Raw genomic sequence first — 23834 nt, 5'->3', positions numbered from 1 at the left:
CTCTCTAACAGGTCGTTCCCCAACCTATACTGGAACCTGGGGTTGTTCCTGCCCAAATGCAGGACTCTACACTTTCCCTTGTTATATTTCATCAAGTTATTCCCTGCCCAACTCTCCAGCCTGTCCAGGTCTTGCTGGATGGCAGCACAGCCTTCTGGCGTGTCAGCCACTCCTCCCAGCACAGTGTCATCAGCAAACTTGCTGATAGTACACTCAATTCCCTCATCTAAATCATTGATGAATATATTAAATAATACCAGTCCCAGTACTGACCCTTGAGGCACTCCACTAGTTACAGGCCTCCAACTAGACTCTGCCCCATAGACTACAACTCTCTGGCTTCTCTCCTTCAGCCAGTTCGCAGTCCACCTCACTACCTGATCATCCAGTCCACACTTCCTCATTTTAGCTATGAGGATGCTGTGGGAGACTGTGTCAAATGCTTTGCTGAAGTCAAGGTAGACCACATCCACCGCTCTGCCATCATCCATCCACCGTTATTTCCTCATAAAAGGCTAAGAGATTGGTCAAGCATGATTTCCCCTTGGTGAAGCCATGCTGACTGCCCCTCATAACCCTCTTATCCTTGATATGCCTTAAGATGGCACCAAGGATAAGGTGTTCCATCACTTTCCTAGGGATGGAGGTGAGGCTGACCAGTCTATAGTTACCCAGGTCCCCCTTCTTGCCCTTTTTGAAGACTGGGGTGACATTTGCTTTCCTCCAGTCCTCAGGCACCTCTCCTGTTTCCCAAGACTTGGTAAAGATGATGGAGAGTGGTGTAGCAATGACTTCCGCCAGTTCCCTCAGCACCCGCGGGTGCATCCCATCTGGACCCATGGATTTATGGATGTCCAGATTGCTCAATTGGTCTCTAACCCATTCCTCATCGACTAAGGCAAACCGCTCCGTTGACCTGACTTCATCTAAGGTCTCAGGGGTACAGGGCTCTTCAGGACTGCCTGCAGCAGAGTAGACAGAGACAAAGAAGGCATTCAGTAACTCTGCCATCTCTGTATCTTCTGTCACCAGGGCACCCATCCCGTTCATCAGTGGGCCTACATTGCCTCTGGTGTTAGTTTTATCTGCCATGTATTTCAAAAAGCTCTTTTTGCTGTCCTTGACCCTTCTTGCCAGGTTTAATTCTAAGGAGGCCTTAGCCATCCTAGCTGCCTTCCTACATCCTCTAGCAGCAGCCTTATATTCCTCCCAAGTGGCCAGTCCCTCCTTCCATGACCTGTAAACTCTCCTCTTCCACTTGAGCATACCCAGCAATTCCCTATTTAGACACACAGGTCTCTTGGCCCCTCTTCCTTGACTTCCTACGTGTCGGGATGCTCTGATCTTGAGCTCGGAAAAAGCAATCCTTGAATGCCAACCAACTATCTTGGGCCCCTTTACCTTCAAACAGCCTTGCCCATGGGATTTCCCCTAGCAATTGCTTGAAAAGGCCAAAGTTTGCCCTGCTGAAGTCCAGGGTTGCAATTCTACTTGCTATTCTACTGGTCCTACCACACAAGATCCTGAATTCCACCATCTCGTGGTCGCTGCAACCAAGGCAGCCCTCAACCCTTACTGCTTCGACCAGACCCTCCTTGTTAGTGAGCATGAGATCCAGCAGCGCTCCTCTCCTGGTTGGCTCATCCACCATTTGCAGGAGGAAGTTATCATCCATACACTGGAGGAACCCCCTGGACTGTGGCTGGGTTGCTGAGTGGTCCTTCCAGTAAACATCAGGGAAGTTAAAATCCCCCACGACCACCACGGCCTGTGACTGTGAGGCCGCTCTCAGCTGCCTGTAGAAGGCCTCGTCAGCTTCCTCACCCTGATCTGGTGGTCTGTAACAGACCCCCACAACAGTATCCCCCCTGCCAGCCTGCCCCTTAATTCTCACCCACAGACTCTCAACTCGCTCATCATCTGTCCCTGGACAGAACTCGGTGCATTGTAGTTGCTCCCGCACATAAAGAGCAACGCCACCACCCCTCCTGGCTGGCCTGTCTTTCCTGAAAAGGACATAGCCCTCCATGACTATATTCCAGTCATGTGAGCTGTCCCACCACGTCTCTGTAATTGCCACCAGACCATAGTCTCCTGACTTAACACAGGTTTCCAACTCCTCCTGCTTATTTCCCATGCTGCGCGCATTGGTGTACAGACATTCCAGGGAGCGAGCTGAGCACACCGATTTCACCCTAGGATTATAGGAGGCCTCCCAGTCTTCATCAATTCTGGAGTGCTGCCCCACTGGGGCAAGCCCAGCCACAACCCCATCCCCCTTCGAATCTAGTTTAAAGCTCTCCAAATGAGCCCTGCTAATTCATGCCCCAGCATCCTTTTGCCTCTGTGAGATAAACCTTTCCCACTTGTCATTGTCCAGACTGGTGCCCTATAAAACCAGCCGTTAGCAAAGAATCCAAAGCCCTGCCTGCAGCACCAGTCTCGAAGCCAATCGTTTATGAACTGAATCTTCCCATTCCTTCCCATATCATCAGTGGAAGATGGAAGGAGTGAGAAGATCACTTGAGCCCCAGACTCTTTCACCATCCGCCCCAAGGCCCTGTAGTCTTTCTTCACCCCCCTCAGACTGCGGGAAGAAGCTTCCCCCTCACCTGTCTGGAAGACCAGCAGCGGGTAGTAGTCTGTCCTTTCCAGGAAGGCCTCTGAGTGTGGCCTCTTATTACAACCGTGCATGCCAGATAGAGCCCATCAACTCCATGCTGCCAGTGCCCGAAAAGCATGTGCAACGGTTGGCTTTCAACTCATACTGTCCTGCTGAGATCCTCATCTGATGTAACAGATAATGTTCAGCTGAATCTTCCTCCTGCCAGCACAAATATGTACACGTGCAACACAAACTTCTTTAATTCCTATTCCAGTGCCTAGATCCCTTAGAAAAAAATACACTAGTTTTGCAGACAGTAGGTTTCCGAAAGTTGTTAAGCAGCCAAATCCCTACAGATGTAGCTATGTTTCAACTTGCTATATATTTTTACAAATCTGTCTCATGGCAAAAGTTCAAGTTCAGACAACATTCAGTGAAGAGAAACAAGATGCCATGTTTTGCTTCTGAAGTCTTTTTAGTCTGTTTGCATTTAAATTGATTTTAGCAAATAAAAATAGAACTGAAGAGATGTGGTCAGCTTCCAGGTAACAAGAGAAGCATCAGGTGCACTGGCAACTAGAGGCAAATCTGCCATTTCTCAGACTCAGCAGGCAACCCTGTCAGCTTAAGACTGCTTAAAATCTCTTTACATCACCTCTGCTCTCTTGTCACTTGTAGTTGCCTCTACAAAGAATCACTCCTACAGTATGTAATTCAAACACAAGATGTTAAAAGTAACAGTAATTACACCAGAGCCATACATTTAACTTTTATCAGCATTAATGGCTTTATTGTTTTCCTTCTAATACAACATTCACAGACAATTTGATAAGATTTTTGTGAATACCAATACTTTGGTAAGTATTTGCGGGTTTTCCTTATCTTAGAAGTCCTACTTAACAAAAAAATAACCAACCCCCCCCCCCCCCCCCAAAGAAAAACAACAGAAAGAGAGGTACAAAAGAGCCATCATTTAGGAGACAGATAAGAAAGAGTAAGTTTGGAAAAAGCATGCACTGTCTTTCTCTTTACACTAGAATTCTCTTTACACTAGAATTAATTAAATGAAGGACACATTTCACAACACGTCATGATGCACAACAGTAAGATAAACTCAACTGTTTCCTTTGGGTTTTAAAGCACAGAAAAACAGTGATGACTGCTATCAAGTGGAAATTCATGACCCTCACTCACACCCCGCCCCAGCAGCTGGCCTAGCTTGCCACTTCTCCTTGACCACAGTTACAACTCAAGTGATTTAAACTACTACTACTCAATTTCCAAAGTGGCTTTCTGATCTCAACTGTTCTCAAGTTTGGAGAAGAGTTTGAAGAATATAAGGCTTAAAATTAAAAACAAACCTCACCAGCCCCCCAAAAAACCCACCATAATGGGAAATATAAAAGAATTTTCATAGTCCTACAAACATTATATTGATTAAATTTACTTAAAACATATACTACTTAAAGGCTAATTTTACCATTATGCAGCTTGCTCCCTTGGTTATTAAACTTGAGACAAAATTTACATGAACAGCTGGTGAGAACAGTTTCAGTTCAGGATTTCATTCAAGAGGTCCCGTCTTCTGCTTTTACCAAAAACTAAAATCAAAGTTTAGATAATAAAAAAAGTCTTAGGTCACAACATGTTTTAATTAACTTCTGGTGCTGGAAGCAGTATGCAACATCAGTAGAGCATCAGGGGAATAATTCTACCATCTGACAAAATTTTCCTGTATTTGTTGTCTAAATTGTGAGTATTTTATGTTTGCTGAACAAATGAGCGATGAAAGGCATTGCCCAGGAGCTTATGAGCAAATATACAGTGATTAAAACTTTATCCTGAATTCTGCCCTGGTAGGGAAATGAGCTGCTGAAAGCATGGGGAGCTGGTTGGCACGCTTTCTCCTCACCTGCCAACGTGCAAAAGTCTGCTTCCATTAAGACAGATACAACATGGGCCCTGTGTACTGGAGAATTTAGGGAATATTTAGCATGTAGCAGTTGCTATGGTTAAGTCCAAAATATGATCCAAGATGTTATGTAGCAGTCCAAATGACCAAACATAGCCACTCTGTGCCAAAAAGCCAAGATGCCATCTACAGGGTCTGCTCAACTCCGTGATGGAGCATCCTAAAGGGACCATCACCTCAAAGCAACAACACCCTCAGGTCCGTGATCACAAAGCCCCAGAGGGATCAGTGAAACAACTCCATAGGAGGCTTAAGCCTGGACACCATCGCTTTCTTCATAAATTACAACAGCCCTTTATCATCCTGGGTTCAAAGGAAAGCAAACATGCTACCAAGGACACCGTACGTCGCAGGGGGGCATGGCTGGCCTGCAGATCATGCCCAACCCTTTAAAGGGAGGAGAAAACTGCTGCTCCTCCAGGTGTCATGTTCCCTCCCCTTGGATAAAATATAGTGATACATTGAATCTCAGAGCCAAAAGCTGACTTCTTATAAATCACAGACATTGCAAACTGTATCCTCTGAATAAGAGCAATATAAAGTAAGGCTGTCATTAAATATGCCTAGCCGTCTTCTAGCAGCTGGGCCACGGAAATGTTAAGCAGCTGACAATGCTCTTAGCCAGCAGAAGTGCTCCTCTCATCTCCGAGAGCTCCAACATCGAGGCAGAACTAAAAGGCAACCAGGAAAAGTGAAATTTCCCCCTCTGGGTTAAAAATATAACTGCTAAAATTTAGAAAATTCTGTTAAGCCTTATTTGACCTTAAAGGTCTGTTTTGACCTAAAAGTTTCTATGATTCTGTGATTTATTTCAGATTTACTTTATTCACACGCAATTTTTAAAAGCTTTTCTGTTGTTTTTTTTTTTTGTTTGGGGGGGGGGTGCCATTAAAGAGAGAGCGATATATGGCACCCATAAGAAACCCTTGTACCCAGAAGTCGGTTGCTTGCTTCCAGCTCAGGTTGTTGTACTGCCAGCTACACGACAGAGCAAATTCACTGCAGCCCTGAAAGGAGGAAGAAGAGGAGAAGGAGAGCATGACTGCATGCAGCTGCACCTTTCAATGCCAGATACCACAGGACACACCTGCAAGGAGCAAAGCCATTTCTCACAGGATCTCAGAAACCGCCTGCCCCAGCTTACTTGTAAAGTCATACATATATGACAGGCAATAAGCAACGAAACCAAAAATGTTCTTTCAGTGGACCTATGCCAGCTGCTAGGAAGAGCTGTGACGCAACCTTCGCCCCAGCAGCTCCCCCAGAGCAGCGGCACAGCCGGAGAGCTGTTGTTTGCAAAAGCGCACATAAAGATCATCTGATTCATGCACGTGCCAAAATAACACAGGAATAATTAAAGCTGAATGATGAGATGAAAAAGGCAGACTCTTTGCCCAAAGCTGCACACTACTCCGTCACCTTTCCCCACACCCTTTCCACAGTGCCTCAGAGGAATGGCAATTGCTTTATGTGCTTCTTACCACAGAGCAAACAAATTGCTTATCCTGACATTTCAAAAGAAAAGGGTGTATGCTCTGATGAAACTCCCCCCATGCAAATATTTAACATCCTGTCGCAACCCCCGTCTCTGTCCTGTTTAACATCACTTGGAGACTCCCCGCTCCCCACAGGCTTCAATGCAAACTCCTGGGATAATACTAATATTGCGGCTCGCCAGTAGCACTCAGTACATTTCAAAAAATAGGAAAACTCTGACTTTTGCTCACTGAGTGAATGAATTACTGTCCTGGGTTCAGCCACGACAATTACAAAGCACTTCATGAATGAGAATTTCTAAGTACACACCACGTATGTGGAAAAAAACGTTTACAATAACATATTGCTCTCAAACTGCTCATATCAGCTTCTAGATAGAAGCTGATACTCATCTGCTCACATGAGATACCTTTTTACCCAAGACAGGATGACCAAAATGCTTACGTACAAAACTGTCAAATTAGATCCCACAAGCAATAAATTATTGTGGAACCAGGGTCCACTTTAAAGGCAATTCTAATTAAGTGTGAAGATTTTCTAATTAACAAGTTTCAAGTGTCACCAACACGCATCTTCCAGAGATTCTCAGCAAAGTTGTGATTCCTCGAATACATTTACAAAACAAATTGAACTGCACACAAACAAAAATACTGCCAATAATTAAAGTAACTGTGTAACTTCGAGATTTTAAGAGCATTTTAAGTAATTATGGGTATAGGCATAAAAATGTCAGAAAAAGATCATAAAAAGAGATACTGAGTGGCACATACAGCATACATTAACAGATACTTTGAACTTTCATTATAGCACCTTTAAAATTCAGAGATCAAATCTGCTACATACAGAAAATCATACTGGACACAAATTTAAGGTTATGAACAAAATACATGAGTGCATGCTTAGGGGAAAGAAAAGTAATTAATTTATAACACATCATTTTACAGCATGAAAAATCATGAAAACATGAAAAATTTGGGGAACAATGAGTGCAGTAATCAACGAGTTTTTTTCTTAGGATACGAGGATAATTTAGGTGTGAAGGCATCTCAGGTCTCCAGTTCAACCTCCTGCACAAAGGAGGTGCAGCTCTGAAGTCAGACCAGGTTGCTCATGGTTATGCCCAGTCAGGTCTTAACCACCTCCTGCAATATGCTGCCTTTTTGTACTGGAATCTATGGGGTTTGCACTGGAAGCCATGACTTCCTCACTTAGAGGAGCTGGTCTCCTGACAAGCCCACTTGTCTGATGAGCTGCAAATTGGCTCAAAACCAGTTGGACTTTCTTACAGTTTTGTTTATCAAGAGCTACCAAGCATAAAAAAAACCCAAATACAGCCTCTGTCTATGGAAGCATTTGAGCCCTGTATTTTTTTGCAAACTTGGAAGATGTACCAGGGCAATACCATCACTCGCGCACAACTTCACTACATCCTTTCCCTAAGCACCCGTTTGTTGTTGACAGTTGCTACAGAAAGCATACAAGGTAGGCAATCCTTTGCTCTGACAGAAAACAGTCATGTTTGTATTCCTATGTCTCTTCTTTAAGTATAATTTATGCCAAAACCACGAAAATTGAACCAGCTCTAACACACGGAATTCCAGTCTCAAGACTTATACTCAAGAATGAGCCGACATTCTTGAGTATAGTACTTGAGCCAAGTACCTGGTACAGATCACTGCCAAAAATGGACCTCAAGCTAGGTGGGCCACTGCCTGTTCTTCTGCAGCATTTAACTTGCTGTGATTTAGTACAGAGTTAAATGAGATGGTCAGCACATGGCACCCACAGCTTAGCATGGACTTCAAATGATACCTTCAGAGCCCTCTTCCTTTGTTTCCCTCAGCCATTACTCTATCACTGAAAATGCAGCAATACAGTCGGTCCCTGCTTACCACCATTGCTGGCTGATTGCATGAATGGCACAACTCACAGCCTAACAAATAGTGCCTGGCAAAGCACCAGAACATTGCACGTTATTGTTATTCTCACTGAAAAATACAGAAAGTATTATACCAAGCTACATAATAAAACTATACATTCCTACCCGGTCGAATTCCACCTTGCCTCAGAGATGCCCTATGCAAAAGTACTTGACAGAATTGCGTGTGACTGCTAAATGTGCCCCTCCTGGGTCTTTAAATCCTCATTAGTGTTCTTTAAATCACTGCACCTGATTACACATGACGCAGCAGGAAGATCTAACAAAATATTGTTATTTGTATTATCTTTTTATAACCTAGCATCACACCCTCATTAAAAATGTATAGTGACCTTACCCATGTCAAGGCTTCTCAGAAATAATGCACTGAGATAACTGGTTGTTTGGCATCATACGTAGCCTTTATAGAGTGTGTCAGGCCTTGAGTCATATTAATATATTTAACATTTCTCAGGACCCAAGAAGAAATTGTGCCTGTATAAATCACGTATTTATTCCCAACACACGGCTTATTTACAGCATGTGAAATTATGAAAACGATTTCCTGACCACACTAGCTATGTCTCACACGATAAAATGCTTTTATTAGATTTACTTTGCACCACAAGAACCAGATGGGTTAAGCTGCTCATATTTTTAAGCAACAACTTGTGCACAGGCACAGAGTATTATATGTACTGCATCTTTCTGAAGAGATCTGGACCACTAACATTAATAATATGACAAACTGCCTCCATCATTATTCTGGATGCTGAAATTCAATAAACATTACTAAAAAATTCTAACCACTAAAATCACAGCCACAGTGGTTTCAAGAGCAGTGGTTATCAGACACTGAATAATGCTAGACACAAATCTAGGGAATAATTCCCTCAATCAGTGGGGTTTATCCACAAGAATGCTTTTCCCATTGAAAGCTCATGCCAAGCACCAGTTCAACATGCAAAGTAAAAAAGAATTCTAAGAATTCTTTCAAGGAAAATACACCTTTTCTTCACTCATCACAGGACTTCAGCTTATAGAATCTAAGGCAGATACCCAGCTCACATTTTCTGATGAAAAACACCAAACCTATGTCACTGTTGGTGCTGTCTATCCCCTGATTCAACACAATCAACACTGAGCTTCCATCCAACTTCTGTGTTCCTGTGTATGCTTTACATATGTGGAAGTACACTTTATATAGTCTGAAGACATATAAAAGAAATTCCTTCATTTCAAGAATTACAAAAAAAAAAATCTATCACCTGTTTTGTACTAGGAATAATAAATTTTCCACTCTTGCATGAAAATCGTGGAAGTCTATCATAATTTTCTTATGTTTTAAACATAATATTCTTATGTTTTAAACATAATATTCTTATGTTTAAAACAGCCTATGAAACGTTCTGGTGGGATTTGGGGGCTTGTTTTTGTTGTTGGGCTTTCTGTTGGTTTGGTTTTATTGCTGGTTTTGGGGGGGTCGGTTGGTTTGGTTGTTGGGGGTTTCTTAAGTAATGACAACTCTGTGAGTGGCCATTTGCCTAAAAATCAGCCGAGCTCTGAAGTTATTTTCAACCCAAAAGAATACTTAGATGATTAAAGGATTATGTTTATTATTCTATGACATAAAATTATACCCGAATACACTAAAACTGGGAAGAGAAAAAAAGAAAGTCATACTGAGGATCAACTAGGAGGAACTACTGACTAATTCAAGAGATCACTGTTAACACTGTTCTGATTATATCTAATTATCAAGCCCTGCAGAACCCTTCTCAGGGAAAAGAAGCCTTTTAAAATAGGTTACCAAATAATCCTTCACATTTTTACCATTATCACCTGCCATATACCCACTCTAAGGTCAGGTGTAAAGGTTTATGCCTTGGATAACTTCTGTTGACATTTGCAAGGCAGATACTAGTTAAGTACTTTACATGCTCAGGTTCAAAGCAGTCCGAGCTGATGCAGGATGGAAACGCCCAGCTTCACTCCTCATTGGCAAGGCACACAGGTTCATCAGTTTAAGTGTAATAAGCATTCTTGAGCTGCCATCTCAGAAAGAAGTGAAGGAAGCAGACATTTCCATGCCACTACAACACAACAAGCAGTAGATACTTACTTTTTCCCCTTTAAAAATTAAATTTTTGCAATTTGAGTTCAAGATTTTTAACTAAACAAACAACAATTTAACAAAACAACTAAGCCAGCACTTAGGTTCCTTTGCAAATACAATCTTATCTCAGTCACCCATGGAAAAATACTTCTTTTTTTCCTGACTTTCTAGATAGGCATGTTGGCAATACACGCAGATCACTTATGGTTCAATTAGAAAAGAGAGACTTCTCCCTGAGATGAATGTACATGCATCCCAAAGTAGGGTAAGCTGTGGAGAAGCAGGGTGGGAGGAAGCTGTCCTCACACAGGGGTCTTCTTCAGACACCATGATTCTTTGGGATCCTCTTCTGTGTCCTTAGAGTCTGGTGCTACATAGCTACATAATGCGTCAGAAAGTCTGGAGGTTGAAGTGAACTTTTCCCCCCTCACTTGCCTTGCTCGTATCTTATTTAGGGTTTTAGCACTGGTTGGGGAACAGTTACAGACACTTTAAATCACATTTGCCTGGTGTGAACTTTTATTTATTTACTCTAAAGATCCCCATGTGAGAGAGTTCAGAGTCACCACAGTGGAAGAATTTCAGTGGTTTAGAGTACTTTCTGATGAAAACAACTCTGTTTGTCCTTATAAAACATTCCTCGGTCTCTGATCCCACCAAGCTGCAACGTGGACAGACCCCAGCAAATATAAGCAAAGAAGTTATCACTTTGATGCCCTCCCTTTCATACTGCAGTAACTGTAACTGATACAGACTTAGGACTAAACAACAGAAAAAAAAAGATTTGCTAGAAACCCAGCCAGAAAAAAGAATTTGGTAAAAAGAAAAATCTAACTTTGTACATCAACTGATAAATAAGAATCACTACCCAGTATCCAGAATAAATTTGGCAGAACTGATCCCAGCCTGCATCCTGGATTTGAGAGTGGAGCGCAACCTATTTAGTACACTGACTAGGTATTGTCCATAACTACTGAAATAACTGAAAATAGTTTAAGATTTTTCATGAACAAAAGAGGAAACTAACCCTTGCTCATGGAATGCTGCATTCATGAAATTATCCATATTTTTCCCAATAACCTGGTTTCATATTAGGCAAATAAATGCCTATGTTCATCATGTATGACAACTTACTTGCCCAGACTCTTCTAAAAGAAGTAGCGATTGACATCAGGTTAATACAAAAGAATTCTTAAACTGCATATAGCCCACAGAAACCAGAAACTAAGGACATCAGTCAGTCTTCTGGAAACCTGCTATGCCAAACAGTATATCTCTTCCTTCAGGCAAAAGTGGTAAGTAGTCTTGATCATAACAAACTGCTGCTACAGATTGAACAGTAATGGCACATTTATATTCAGAGTAAAGCAATAGTCAAACTCTTACTGGAAGCCAAATACATGGCTGAGAAGCACACAATAGGAATTGGATGTTGATATTACCATCTGCTTTTAGCTATCCTACTTCTCCAGTGTTTCTTTGTCCATTTTCCGTATCGTAAGCTAAGACAGAAAAAAACACCCACACCAACCAAAGTGGGTGAACTGGTTTGAGTGAATTAAAGCCTGAAACCTCTCCATGTTAATATTAAAACTTCTTTCCAACATACACCCACTTCGAAATTATGAAGGTTCTAAAACTTCTAAAATTATTATCATTACCATTATAAAATAAATAGCAGGTAAGCTTGGTTCATAAATGCTTTCCATATATTTAAATACATAGCAGTTAGGATAATTACCCAGCCTCTTATGAGCCTCTTTTATCTAGCCATGAATTATCACCAGATAGTAATTTTTACTGTGCAAAAGCTGTATTTTCACAGAGAGGTACACATTGCTTGCCATTCCTGAAGAGCTTTAAAAGTCCTGAACAAGACAGTGTGCAGTTAAAGGGATCCAGATTATTCAGGAGAAAGGTTTGGCTCCTTGTACATGAATAGCCAGGGTATTATGAATTCTCTGGCTCTCCTTCTGTGTATAAAAAAATATTCCTTGCTTTCTGCAGAGATTATTAAGGCAATTCACTTGTTTTACATTCTGTGATAAAATAAACTCCACTGTCATCCTGGACCCCCTGTATCTCATCCATTATGTAAATCTCCAAAGAGTAGTTCAGCAAACAGCATCTCAGTTCTACTGCACTTAAGATGACCTACACATCCAAGTTAATTTTCCTCTTCCTAAGACCAACAGAAACTCCTTATTTCTTAGTTTGCAAGAGAGATTCTCACTCTCATCTCTCTTCATAACCAAAGACATACAGTTTGAAATGAAACTCAAACTTCACTCCAAATGTTTGGGGTTTGGGGTTGCACCATCTCCTCTAAAAAGAGGCGAAAATAATGTTTTGAATTTCACTAGTTCTTGGACATCCTTTTTGTTGGGTTTGGTTTTTGGTTTTGCTAATAAAAATACTAAAACACTTCTATATTACTTAGAAATTAAGGTGGAAACTCAGTACATATTTACCTATAATGTTTGATAGCAAAGGTTTTTGTTTTCACTTGAGCTATGGCCACATGTCCATCACAGCTGACTGCAGCAATCACAGCTCTAGCAGAATGCTATCAACTGAACTAAAACAACAAAAAAACTTACGTAAATAGCGAAGTTGAAAAGAAGGCGACAGCCATACAGCAAAAAACTTGCCCTTTCCTCATCACTGAACCTCTCTGCACAAGAAAGACTTAATGAATCACCGGGAGTACACATGAAGTGCCATGTGGGAAGTGTACGAGCAGGTCAAGATTTAGATTAATATCTGAAGCTTATTTTCTCTTTTAGACACATGTCCTTGGGTATATGAAATACTGTATCCATTGGAATCATTATTCAGGTCTGTTAGCAATGGGTATCAGTATTAATATAACTGCCTTCTCGTTACATGCTAGCTACTGAATTCTAACACGTTCTTCTACGCCTTCGTATGAAAAGTGACAAATTGCCATTGCTTGACATTATTCTCTCCACTGCATGTCAGAAACAATAAAATCCAATGCATTTATTTCTAGCACTAAATGTTTATTGACAGGTGTGTGGGAAAAGGAAAACAAGAAAGCATATGCAGTATTTCAGTTTCTGCTTCAATGTATCTTAATTGGCATCACTGTGCAGACCAAGAACCACATTTTTTTCCCTTCTCATTGAGAAGATTAACTCCAGAATGCAGTTAGCTGTGCTGCTTCATGATACTGAGAATTAATACCTCCTAAAAGAGAGGTATTTTTCCCCATGCAAAGACTTACATCCTGATAACCAATAACCAGAAACAGCTCATTATGAAGCAGCAGAAGTAGTAAGTCCTATGAATTTCTGGTTTAAATTGGTTGGTTTGTTGTTTTGTTTGGTTTTTTTTTGACGGGTCATGGCCAACAAACTTAATAGTGTTCAGCTTCTCGGAAAGTAAAAACATGAGAGCATGAATTTAAACATTTTTTCCCCCATTAGTACTTTGGAAACTTGTGTCATACTTCTGAAAATACACACATCAAAATGGTCTTGTCAAACAGCTTTGAAATTCAATGCCTTGTGCTTCTCTCTCTGGAGTAGTATAAATTTAGTCATTATTAGAATTAGTATAATTGTTCTCTAAGTGCTGTAGAAATAAAAGGTGAAATAAGCTCAGTGACTGCTCTTTCATTCCCATGAGAACGTGCTTCAGTAGGGAGCTCAGGCTGCAGAAGCACAGATGCTCAGGGATGCTTTCAAAACCCAAGTGCTGGAGAAAGAGTCCAGTCAAGTGGAGCCACGTCTGCACCAGCATAGCTTACAGGAAGAGGAGATTTCTGTTCTTCCAGGGAGGACATAGAAATCCCATGGGAAGAACTGCCCCCTGGAGATGCTCACTGCTGTCTACCGATTACTGGAAGAGAGAAGCACATAGCAAAATGACTAAGTTGAAAGTAATGGATCCAGGCCTTTGACATCTAGCTTCCTGTGAACAACATGCTGTCACTTACAACTGATCCTCATCGAGGGCATCACCTGAAAGAACTGGAGACACTGTTCTGAAACAGAAACTGGTTTGGAAACCACTAAACAAAGAGGGCCACCATGCAATCTCAACGGGGAGTGCCCTGAGAATTCACCTAGCAGAACTGCGAGTCTGCACCTCCCTCAGCAAGCAGCATGGTTTTAACTTCAGGTTATCTGAAGATACCCACAGCCCATGAGAAATCGGAGCACATTACGTAAGCTTTTCGGAGCTCACCTACATCCACAGTTTACTAACTACAGACTCATCATCACCATCTATCTCTTCATGGAGGAGTGATCTAGGCAACACCAGCAAGACCTACCTTTGCTTTATAATGACATTCAGTAATTTTAATTACATGAACTGTGAAAACAACTCTGGCATTTTAAATACTCCGTGTTTTTACCACATTTTGTCAATTCCAGGCCAACTACTCTCCTGTGAGCTGCACTACAATGTGGGCCACTTTATTCCCACACACACCACCTCACATGAAGGTTGGTGCCATCCTTTTCAATGCAAATCTCCATTCTTCCCGTTTCAAAAAATTGCTTAATAAATAGGATTTCAATTTAAAAACTACTGCAAAAATCAGTGCACCTGAAACAGTCCACAGCAGCTCCAAGAAAAGCAGAAAACTGTGCAGTGACCAAGATGCAAACCCTGCACACCACTGCTGAGCCAGACATCTCTACTTATTCTGAGCAAAACCTCTTGGGCTAATCTGCACTGACTACTTGAAAATACAACCAACCTTATTTACTATATACAAAAGATACATGTATATATTGATTTTAAAGCACAGCTTAAGGCTTTTGCAGTAGACTTGGCTATGACAGAGAAAGTCTAACCCATCCCACTTCCACTGCATTTCTGAAGTGTGAGGGTACAGAAAGACCACAGGTATCTTCAACCACTAAATTAGCTCTTCTAAAACATATTTTTGATACATGAAACTTAAAAACAATGGTTATGATCTTCCACAGATGTCTGTCTCTTGATACATACTAGCAAGAATGAAAGACAAAGCCAAAACCCTCAAAATCATAATCCAATTTGATTTAAACAAGGCCAGCTCACAAGCCAAGCACTAAATATGATTTGGCCATAACTCTGATTAACTGATTTTGTGTGTGTGTGTATGTGGGTGTGCTCTGGATGCTCGCCCCAAGCCAGCTGCTGAAGAGCAGTGTGTAAACACAACAAAATAGTTGGGAAATGAATGGAATGGAGCCAAGACCCAGGACCCATAAACAAGAAACCATTTAGGCTATGAAAGCAACTGCCCAGCAGAAATGAAGAAAGAATCTGTGTAAAACACATTTTCTACTGCTGTTTGTAAGGAAAGCCTAATAGGAATGCCAAGGTCTTCCCAGAAATCTTTCATTAGCTTTAGAAAGGCAAAGGGAAGAGGAAGGAGCTCACATGCAATGCAGACACATCGAGCTGAAGGGGCTTACTGCAGACATCTTAAAAGCCTTTTTCTCCTTCTAAAAGAAGTCAAGTGCTGGAAACACCCCCATCAATTTTTCACAGGGATCAGTTTCAAGACCATCTCACCCCAATCAAGCAGGGCTGAGCCAGCACTGAGCAGACCTGGGGGTTACGCCTCCTACAACACATGGCCCCTCAGACCCACCGGCACCAGACCGGAAAGGATGGGAGAAGGAGACAGCACAGTATGACGCAGTCAAGGTAAGGAACATGAAAAGAAACAAAATCTGCTGCTCCTCCCTTTCCTGAATATATCAGGTTTGGGGGAAAGTTTTTCTCCCACTCTACAGTTTCAGCCCAAGTTTCACATTTTTCAGTGACAGTAAGTAAAACCACATCTCTCTTCTGAAAATGACTGGGCTCCAGGCAACAAACTGCCTGCTATCTATTTACACTGTGAAACAGTCATTAAATACCAACCACCAATCAACTGTTAAAGGACCCATCTTGATAAATGCTACATGAACCAAAAGAACTTCACAGTCTCCCTGCCTTGCTGAATGGGGCCATCGGTCATTTTTCCGTGGTCGTTTGTTACACTGTTTTATCCAAGATATTTATAATCATAATGAATTGAGACAAAACATCTTTGTCTGCGAGTAATCTAAACTGAAAAGCACATGACAGAAAGGACAGATTGATAGCCAGTGCAAAATAACACGCCTGAGATTAATATATTTTATCCTGTTGATGTTTCTAGTCATAATTATACTCCAAGAATACACTGAATGATGTTAGACATGAATGAGCTCTTAAGAGCAGTCATTTTCCTTCTAGGAAAACTGCATTTGTTTGCAAAAGATACAGAGGGGACAGCTGACAAAACTTAAAACATAGCACCACACTGCCACTCATATGCTGATTATGCAAATAAAACCATAAAACTTCCTTTAAACACCCTCATATACACTAAAAAAAAAAAAAACAAAACCAACAAACCATTTTTAACATGAACAGACTTTCAAATCACTAAAAAAAAGTGTAAAGATTGAAAGTCCAATGAGTCCAAACTCCATTCAAAACCAGTGCAGCTCCAAAGTCAGATGATGATTCTGTGCTTGTCCACCTCGCAGGAACAACACAGGGTTGTTCCTCCCCACATGCAGGACTTTTCCCTTTGCTGAACTTGATGAGGGAGTCAGAGGAGGTGAGACAAGGGCACACCGGAGGTCAGGAGACTGCAGAGATGGGGTGAGCTCTGGAGAGTTTAGGAAACACCCCCTTGTATTGAGTCCAGCCCTCTAAGCAGCTGAGCCAAAGATTGCTCTTGTGTTCAGTTTTGGGTGGTTTTGTCACATTTTGGGTGGTTTTTGTTGGTGGTTGGTTTTGTTTGGTTTCAACTTTTTAAAGAGATGACACACAGGTTACATTTATGAGACAGCAGTATTTCTTGGGGCTTATAACATAGACCGCTTTAGAAAATAAGCAACCACCTCCTAATACCATTGAATTAAATTCGCTCTGTGTTGTTTATCATTTTTTGAGCATTAAATAACTTAGCTCATCATTAAGCCTGATCAACTGAACTGTCCCAGTAGTATTTCCACAAGCTGTTTGTGAAACCACAGTGTGAGTGGAAGATGGCACCCCAGACCCCTTGTTAAGTACAACCCAGACTCGCCTTCCCAATCTGAGCAACCTCTTCTCCCCCTTAGTTTTGCTTTCTGATCTCCTTTTAGTCCTGTCCATTTATTTTTCATTCAAAGTCTTGATCTTTATTTTGCCCAGGACTTTCTGAGCTATACTTCCACCGTGTCAGTTACCTATTTCTTACCAGCTGGTCTCTCATCTCCATACATTCACATTCAATCACTGTAGACTGAAAACCATAAACTTTATATGTCAGATTCAATAGAGAACTGAACCTCTGGATTCAGTCACTATTATTAAGGAAAACATAGAAGCACTGTATGCTGCATACATTCAATATACATGTATGCCATCAGGTTTATTTTGCATATTTCTCATTTTTCTGAGAAAGATTCAGCTGACCTCATTTTATGAGACAAAAATTTATGTTCATGTTTCCTTCCTTAGTTGCATTTCTGCTTAGATGTCAGTTATTTATATAAAACCACATTCACATATATTACGACATGGCCTAAGGAGACCAACAAAAACCTAAAACATAATAATGTAACACACAGATGATGCAACCCAAGTTCTTTGTACCTCTGATGATACACTAACATATTCCTGTTAGCAAAAGAAAACTTTCAAAACGTGGTTAGCAAAGCAGCGACAAAGTGAAAGGCTGAGGCAAGGTGCTGGGTGAAATCCAACCTCTTTCCCATTGAAGCCAGAACCTTATCAACAGTGACCATAGAGAAATCCTCTCCAACTCTACTGCTTAAGTTTTCTGGAATCAGTCTTCCCAGAAAAGGACTTTTTAGCCTCGAACTTTGAATTCCTCCACATAGCCACATTATTTTTCTCATTGAGCAATATGATTTCATCATGGTACTTTCCTAATATAAAAGATTAACAGCTGGATTCAGAGCCCTACTTCTGCAAAAACTGCCAAATAGAAAGCATGCAAAGAAGTAACTCGGCATCCCCTTCCCTATCTGTACATATTTTGTGCAGCTTCCCCACGACTGCTATGGGATGTTATCAGAAGGGCATGAGAAAGTGCAACTATGGTTTGACAAGAAAGGTCACCCTGTTCTTCTGTTCTTCCTTCCTTCTGCCACCATTCTGTGTTGAACCAAAAAGGCAAAAGCAAAGAGACGAACAGAGATACAGAGCTAGCAGTGCTGCATCCTTCATGCAACTATAGCCTTTTCCAAGAAACCTGGGAAAAAGCCAGGTGAGTCCAACAGTCCAAGAGTTGCCTGATCTCAAAGTCATCCCTCCTTTGTGCAGACACTGGTTATGACAGTCCCTCTCAAGGATCTAACAAATCCTTAACTACCCTGGTGTCACTTCCCAAGCCAAGTACCTTAGACAGTCCTCTAGTCTGGCCCAGTTCATCCTCAATTCAATGCAAAACATTACCACATTATGGTACTACTGCTCTGTGCTGTCTTCTGGATAGTATGAAAAGTCCACTGTACCATAATAATATCCAAAGGTAGCTTACAAATAATTAGTTTGGTCTTTCCACCCTCTCACTTTCTGCCAGTAAAGAGCCTCCCCGAGTTTGTACATACAGGATCTAACCACTGCAGGTCTGGAAGATGCAATCAAGGCTTGGACAGTATCAGTTTTTCACTCTGCTATTCATAGCCAGGAGGCATGAGCAGGGAATTGTTTGCTCTGCCACGATGCAAGCCCACCCCAAGCTATCAGACATCTGCATGGACAGCAGCCATCAACATGTCAGCCATCAAACCAAAGAGAAATTCCTTAAGACTTTGTGTGCTGGTTTTAGCAAGCAACAACTCTGTCTCATATCTGGGCATACAGAGTTGCTGATCCCGCAGAGAAATCGTGTACAGTACTGCAGAGCTACTAATACCACTCACTGTCTCTATTAGGCTTAAATATGGATTCTGGATACCAGGATTCTGGGACCTGTGATGTATAAAGCAAATGTTCTATAGATAATTCTATCTAAAGACTGTTTCACTGGCTTATTATGGGACAACGGATTCAAGGATACAGATGATTCCCTCAAGTCTTATGCTGCTTGGGAATCTGGAAGTAGCTAGGATCAGCATGTCCACTACCTGTTGTGAACACTAAAAAGGAGTACCCAAGAAGGAATCAAACTCTCCTGTATCCAAGTCAGCCACTGATAAACTGCGAAACTTCTGAGTCACTAAAAGATTGATAAAACCAAATTGTCACTGAGATAAAGAAGAATCTTTGTCCTTCTGAACAACTTTGCTCAAGTTAATAAAACTATAGACTTACATTTCTGGTATTGAACTGATACCGTACTTTTGAAAAAATCTGGGGAGTTTGCTGGTTTTTTTGATTGTTAAACCTCTGAATCCCAATCAGGGGTAGGAATAAAGCTCTCTAGGAAAGGGGGTTTCTACCATAATGTATCCCTCCTTGACTAGTAAGAGTTTCCACAAGGCCTTATGTGTGCTGTGCACCATCTCACTTGACCTTGACCTGTATTCTCCTGTATCACACTCTGCATTTGTCATTAAAATTCATTTGCTCCAGTGCAAGCCCCCAGAGTCAGCTTTGTTTAAACAGCCTGGGCAGGAATTGGTTAACATAGCATCCCAGCCAAAGCCTACAGTTCAGAGACACTGACAACTCAGATTGACAGATGTCAAGGCCTACTGAATTTGATCATCTTATAAAGCATAACAATAAAGTCGGTAAATTTAATAAAGCAAAATAAAAAGCAAATAAAGCACAACGGTTCACTAACAGCTTCTTCCTTTTTAACTAGCACAGAATATGCATGCCGTAAGACAGCCATCTCTCTATGGTAAGAAAACAAAGCATCAAGATACTTTCAAAGACATCACATCCTATCTGACTTCTTAAACAGTGTTTGTCAATGTGGCACCTGAGTGGTCACCCCACAAAGTACTAAGCTTCATAACCAGCAGCTGTAATGGAAGGTAACGTCTCTCTCATTCTCCATTCATCCTGGCAAGTAAGAATAACAAACACCACTATGCATCAGCCCATTCAAACACCTGGCTTCAAAGGAATTACTTATTAACTTAACGTACTACTGGGTTTTTCCTTTGAACATTCAAGTTTGGTCAGAAACTGTTGCATTAAGCTCCAGCTGTGTTAAGCTATAGTGTTCCCCTGCCTGAAAGACAATATGGCATACGAAACTCAGACCAGCAATTTAATCTATTATGTTTTGTAACACAATATAAATTTTTGATAATAGCAGCAATATGTATAAAGCATATGGCTGTAAAAACGTCAACCAACTTTTATGGCTTTCCTCTTCATATGAATATTCAGTCATCCGTTCGTCCCTAGATCCACTTCAATCCTGAAAAAGACAAGATTAAATAATTTAATTGATGTATTTTCTTAGAGATTCATTAATCCCTAACCACCGACATCTGTTCCATAGTAAAACAGAGGTCAGAAGAACAGGAAGTTTATAAGCACTTTAAATAAAACTGGATAAATATGACAAAAAGTATACTGGAGAAAACCTTACGTTTCCTCTTACCTAACAATTTCAGTCAGTGCTCTCAAGCATCTCTAATTTCTTAACTGCTACTTGAGCGCACTAAATCCCAACTGCTTTAATTAATATTCAGGGCCCATCATATACCGGTACACTGCATTTGTGCAGGTAAAGCCAAAAACTTTCCAGCAGTTTCCGAGTGCCAATATTCTTTACTGGTATTTCAAAATGTGTTTCCCAGAAATACTACGCAAGATCTGGGCAACAATGCATTAAAAGTCAGAATACATTTATTAGTGAGCTCAGTCAATACTCCAGCCACAGGAAATAACTGTGCAAGACCATTACAGAATTTGAATAGTTATTTCCTGAAAGGTTTCCTATAGATACATGATTATTTTCGTTATGTTTCCATATGAATCTATAAAAAAAAATGTATAATGAGATTTAAATACTGTATTACACTTTTGGAAGGCTCCTTCAGGTTTAAGAAATTACACTAATCCTGTAGCCTAACTTTTTTAAAGCCTGGAAGAAGGGAGAAGAGGGGAGAAAAGCTTTACATGTCCAAAATTTAAATAACAGACAGTATGTCTTAAAACTCTTTGTCAGAATATGTGCATGTATCTGGAAGCAAATGTTACACACATATGTCTCTTTAAATAATGGAAATTGTGTGAAGTCAGGAATCTGAATCTGCTGTCAGAGTTATTATAAACAATCTGCCGTTATTTTTGTATCATTCAAAATAAGTTCATCCTGCAAACAGAAGCGAAGCATCACCTTCCTGCTTTTACACCACAGCCCAGTATTTCATTACTGCTGCATATACCACTACTTGACCAATAAGTTTCCAAACACTAAGGAAACTTTTACACTGAAAACAAGACAAGAAGCTCCCTTCAGCATATAAAATTCATAAATACTCATGTACTTTGCTACTATTATACTGACTAAACACCATGCACTTAATTTTATTTCTAACAAAATATTAAGGTTAATAGAAAAATGTAAATATTCCTATGATTTATAAAAGGCTGCAAAATAACCACAAACACTGACCTAACTAAATGTAATTAAATACTGTGGGCTTAGAGCATGCTAACTATTCTAGACCATTCGTCCCATCACTCATGCATCTTGCAGATTCCTTTTTCTTGATTCATCTTGAAATTATCTGGATTGCTTAAAAAATTCCATTTCATGAAGCAGATTTTTATTTTTATTTTTTAATTTTAAACCACACACTTGAAGAGTCACCTTTGAGTCTCTAGCTGCTCCTTTTCTGTGCTAATGTCCAAAAATGGGACAAGTGGACCAGGTTTTCCATATGCTGGACTTACAGGATGTAGTTATCTAACCTGGGAAGGAAATAACTAAGCCATCAAGTTCTTTAAAATTAAATGTAATGCATTCAAGAGCTTCCAAGGGTCTCTGTCAGAGGAAGACAGAGTTTGACTTGTCACTGCTTCTAGTTCTCCAGGTTTTCTCATTATTACTCTTCCCGATATGCATAGGGATATTCACACTCCCACAACACAACTTAGCCTCAAGTTACACAAGAACACTAATTGCTATTAGGTTACCGTGGCTATGGAGACAAGAGCAAACATGGGTATATTTTTCACGCTAACACACCACTATCCAACTAGCCACAGCCGGAGCTGGTTTTGTGTTATTAAATCATATATAACCACTCTTGTTATGAAAAAGCATTTCATTAGCAACAACAAATAACTGGGTTTGCTTATTAATTATTTTTAGTTCTGCACTATTTATCAACCACTGAATTGCCCATGTCCTTGCATCACTAGGGTGCTCCCCTCCATGGAAGGGCTTTTGCATAGAAGGTCCTTCTCTTCATCAAGCACAAGCCAAGCACACTACAAGCTCCAGCCGTGCCATCATCCTACAATGCTGCTCCACCACAACACACACAGTCTGGGGACAGGACAGGGTTTATCCCCTAGCACTGACCATCAGGATGACCAAGAGCACTGATTATGGTGGCCAGTACACACTTTCCACACATACCATCCATACAGGCCACAGGCCTCTTTGCTCCAACTATTTCAGGCTGCTTCTGAGGAGAAGATGAAGTGCGAACCATTCATATGAAAGACATTTAAATAGTAACTCCACGAATACGTTGCCTGATTTTCAGAAGAGATGAAAATACTCAGCTTCAGATGAAAAGGCTTTGAAATGCTAAGAAAAATAGGACCATCTGCCCTTACAGATATAGTGCATCCATTCTACCACTAAAAGAGGCCACTCTTTGTGTAGAGTTGACCTTGCCTCCACAAATAGAACATATTTGAACATATAAACCCATGTTAATTCATTAAAAAACAATTTTATGCTGTGATCACTTTTACATCTCTTCATATACTGCTAATTTTTAAGTAAATTCCCATTAACACAGTTACACATTATTCCTTGTACTGTTCTCCCCCTTTTCTAATTCAGATTGATATGGGGAACATACATTTGGAAAAGACACAATCATTTGCAAAGTTAAGTCATTTGCTAAATCAGGATTTAATAACTTCTCCCTCTACAAAGCAAATCCCGTAATTCGGGCACAACCACGTTTCTTAATCTGCACTCCCACTTCTCCAATACCTTTCAAAGGCCTTGAGTCACACCAGACTTCCCCGAAGACAGAGCACGACTTCTCCCACACTCACAAAGGGCCCCCGGACATCAGGAAAGGCAGGATCACTGAACGTATGATTTCAGCAAGGTTCAAGACAAAGCAACCCAGGTTATCCTGAGGATGGCTACCTCGACATTAACAGCAGCCACATACTTGATCATTTTTCTTTTTTTTCTGATTCTTGCAGGGAAATTTGTAAATTCCATAAAGCAAACATTCTGCAGAAGGTACAATTAAAATATACATTAACCACGAGCTACAGATTTGCAACAGCTCTCAACTTTTAAATTCAGTAACAACAGGAGAGGATGAAATCCAGTGCAGCATTGCACTGAACCAGCATACCCAAAAATCTACCTAAATTACACTTGGAGTGTGTAGCTTTCTTGCCTTGGGTCTAGCCCAGGATGTTTGTAAACCAAGTTCTGTAACTGAAATTAGACAAAATACTTTGCCACAAAGTTGTCTGCAAAGAGTTAAAAACTTTAAATTCCAAGATAAGCCACCACTGCCCCACCAGCAGCCATCAC

General features: G+C 40.7%; 1 protein-coding gene across 5 annotated transcripts in view; it reads right to left on the bottom strand.

Moving 5' to 3' along the window:
* Window positions 1-23834, bottom strand: part of KLF12 (KLF transcription factor 12) — a 263859-nt gene that overhangs the window by 168233 nt on the left and 71792 nt on the right. For 3 of the 5 annotated variants that reach the window (XM_061445269.1, XM_061445270.1, XM_061445272.1), the window contains exon 2: window positions 20438-20501. The exons of the other annotated variants lie outside the window; for them this stretch is intronic. In XM_061445269.1, the coding sequence (XP_061301253.1) occupies window positions 20438-20458 (21 nt within the window). In that variant the 5' untranslated portion in view covers window positions 20459-20501. The remainder of the gene's footprint in view (window positions 1-20437; window positions 20502-23834) is intronic. 5 annotated transcript variants of the gene reach the window in all.

This window comes from Pezoporus flaviventris, unplaced genomic scaffold, assembly GCF_033815535.1.
Source record: "Pezoporus flaviventris isolate CSIRO_AGI_PZ_B2104156 unplaced genomic scaffold, CSIRO_AGI_Pfla_v1 ptg000003l, whole genome shotgun sequence".
NCBI classification, from domain to species: Eukaryota; Metazoa; Chordata; class Aves; order Psittaciformes; family Psittacidae; genus Pezoporus; species Pezoporus flaviventris.
The sequence above is the reverse complement of the archived record's forward strand: the minus strand, read 5'-3'. Positions and strand labels throughout refer to the sequence as shown.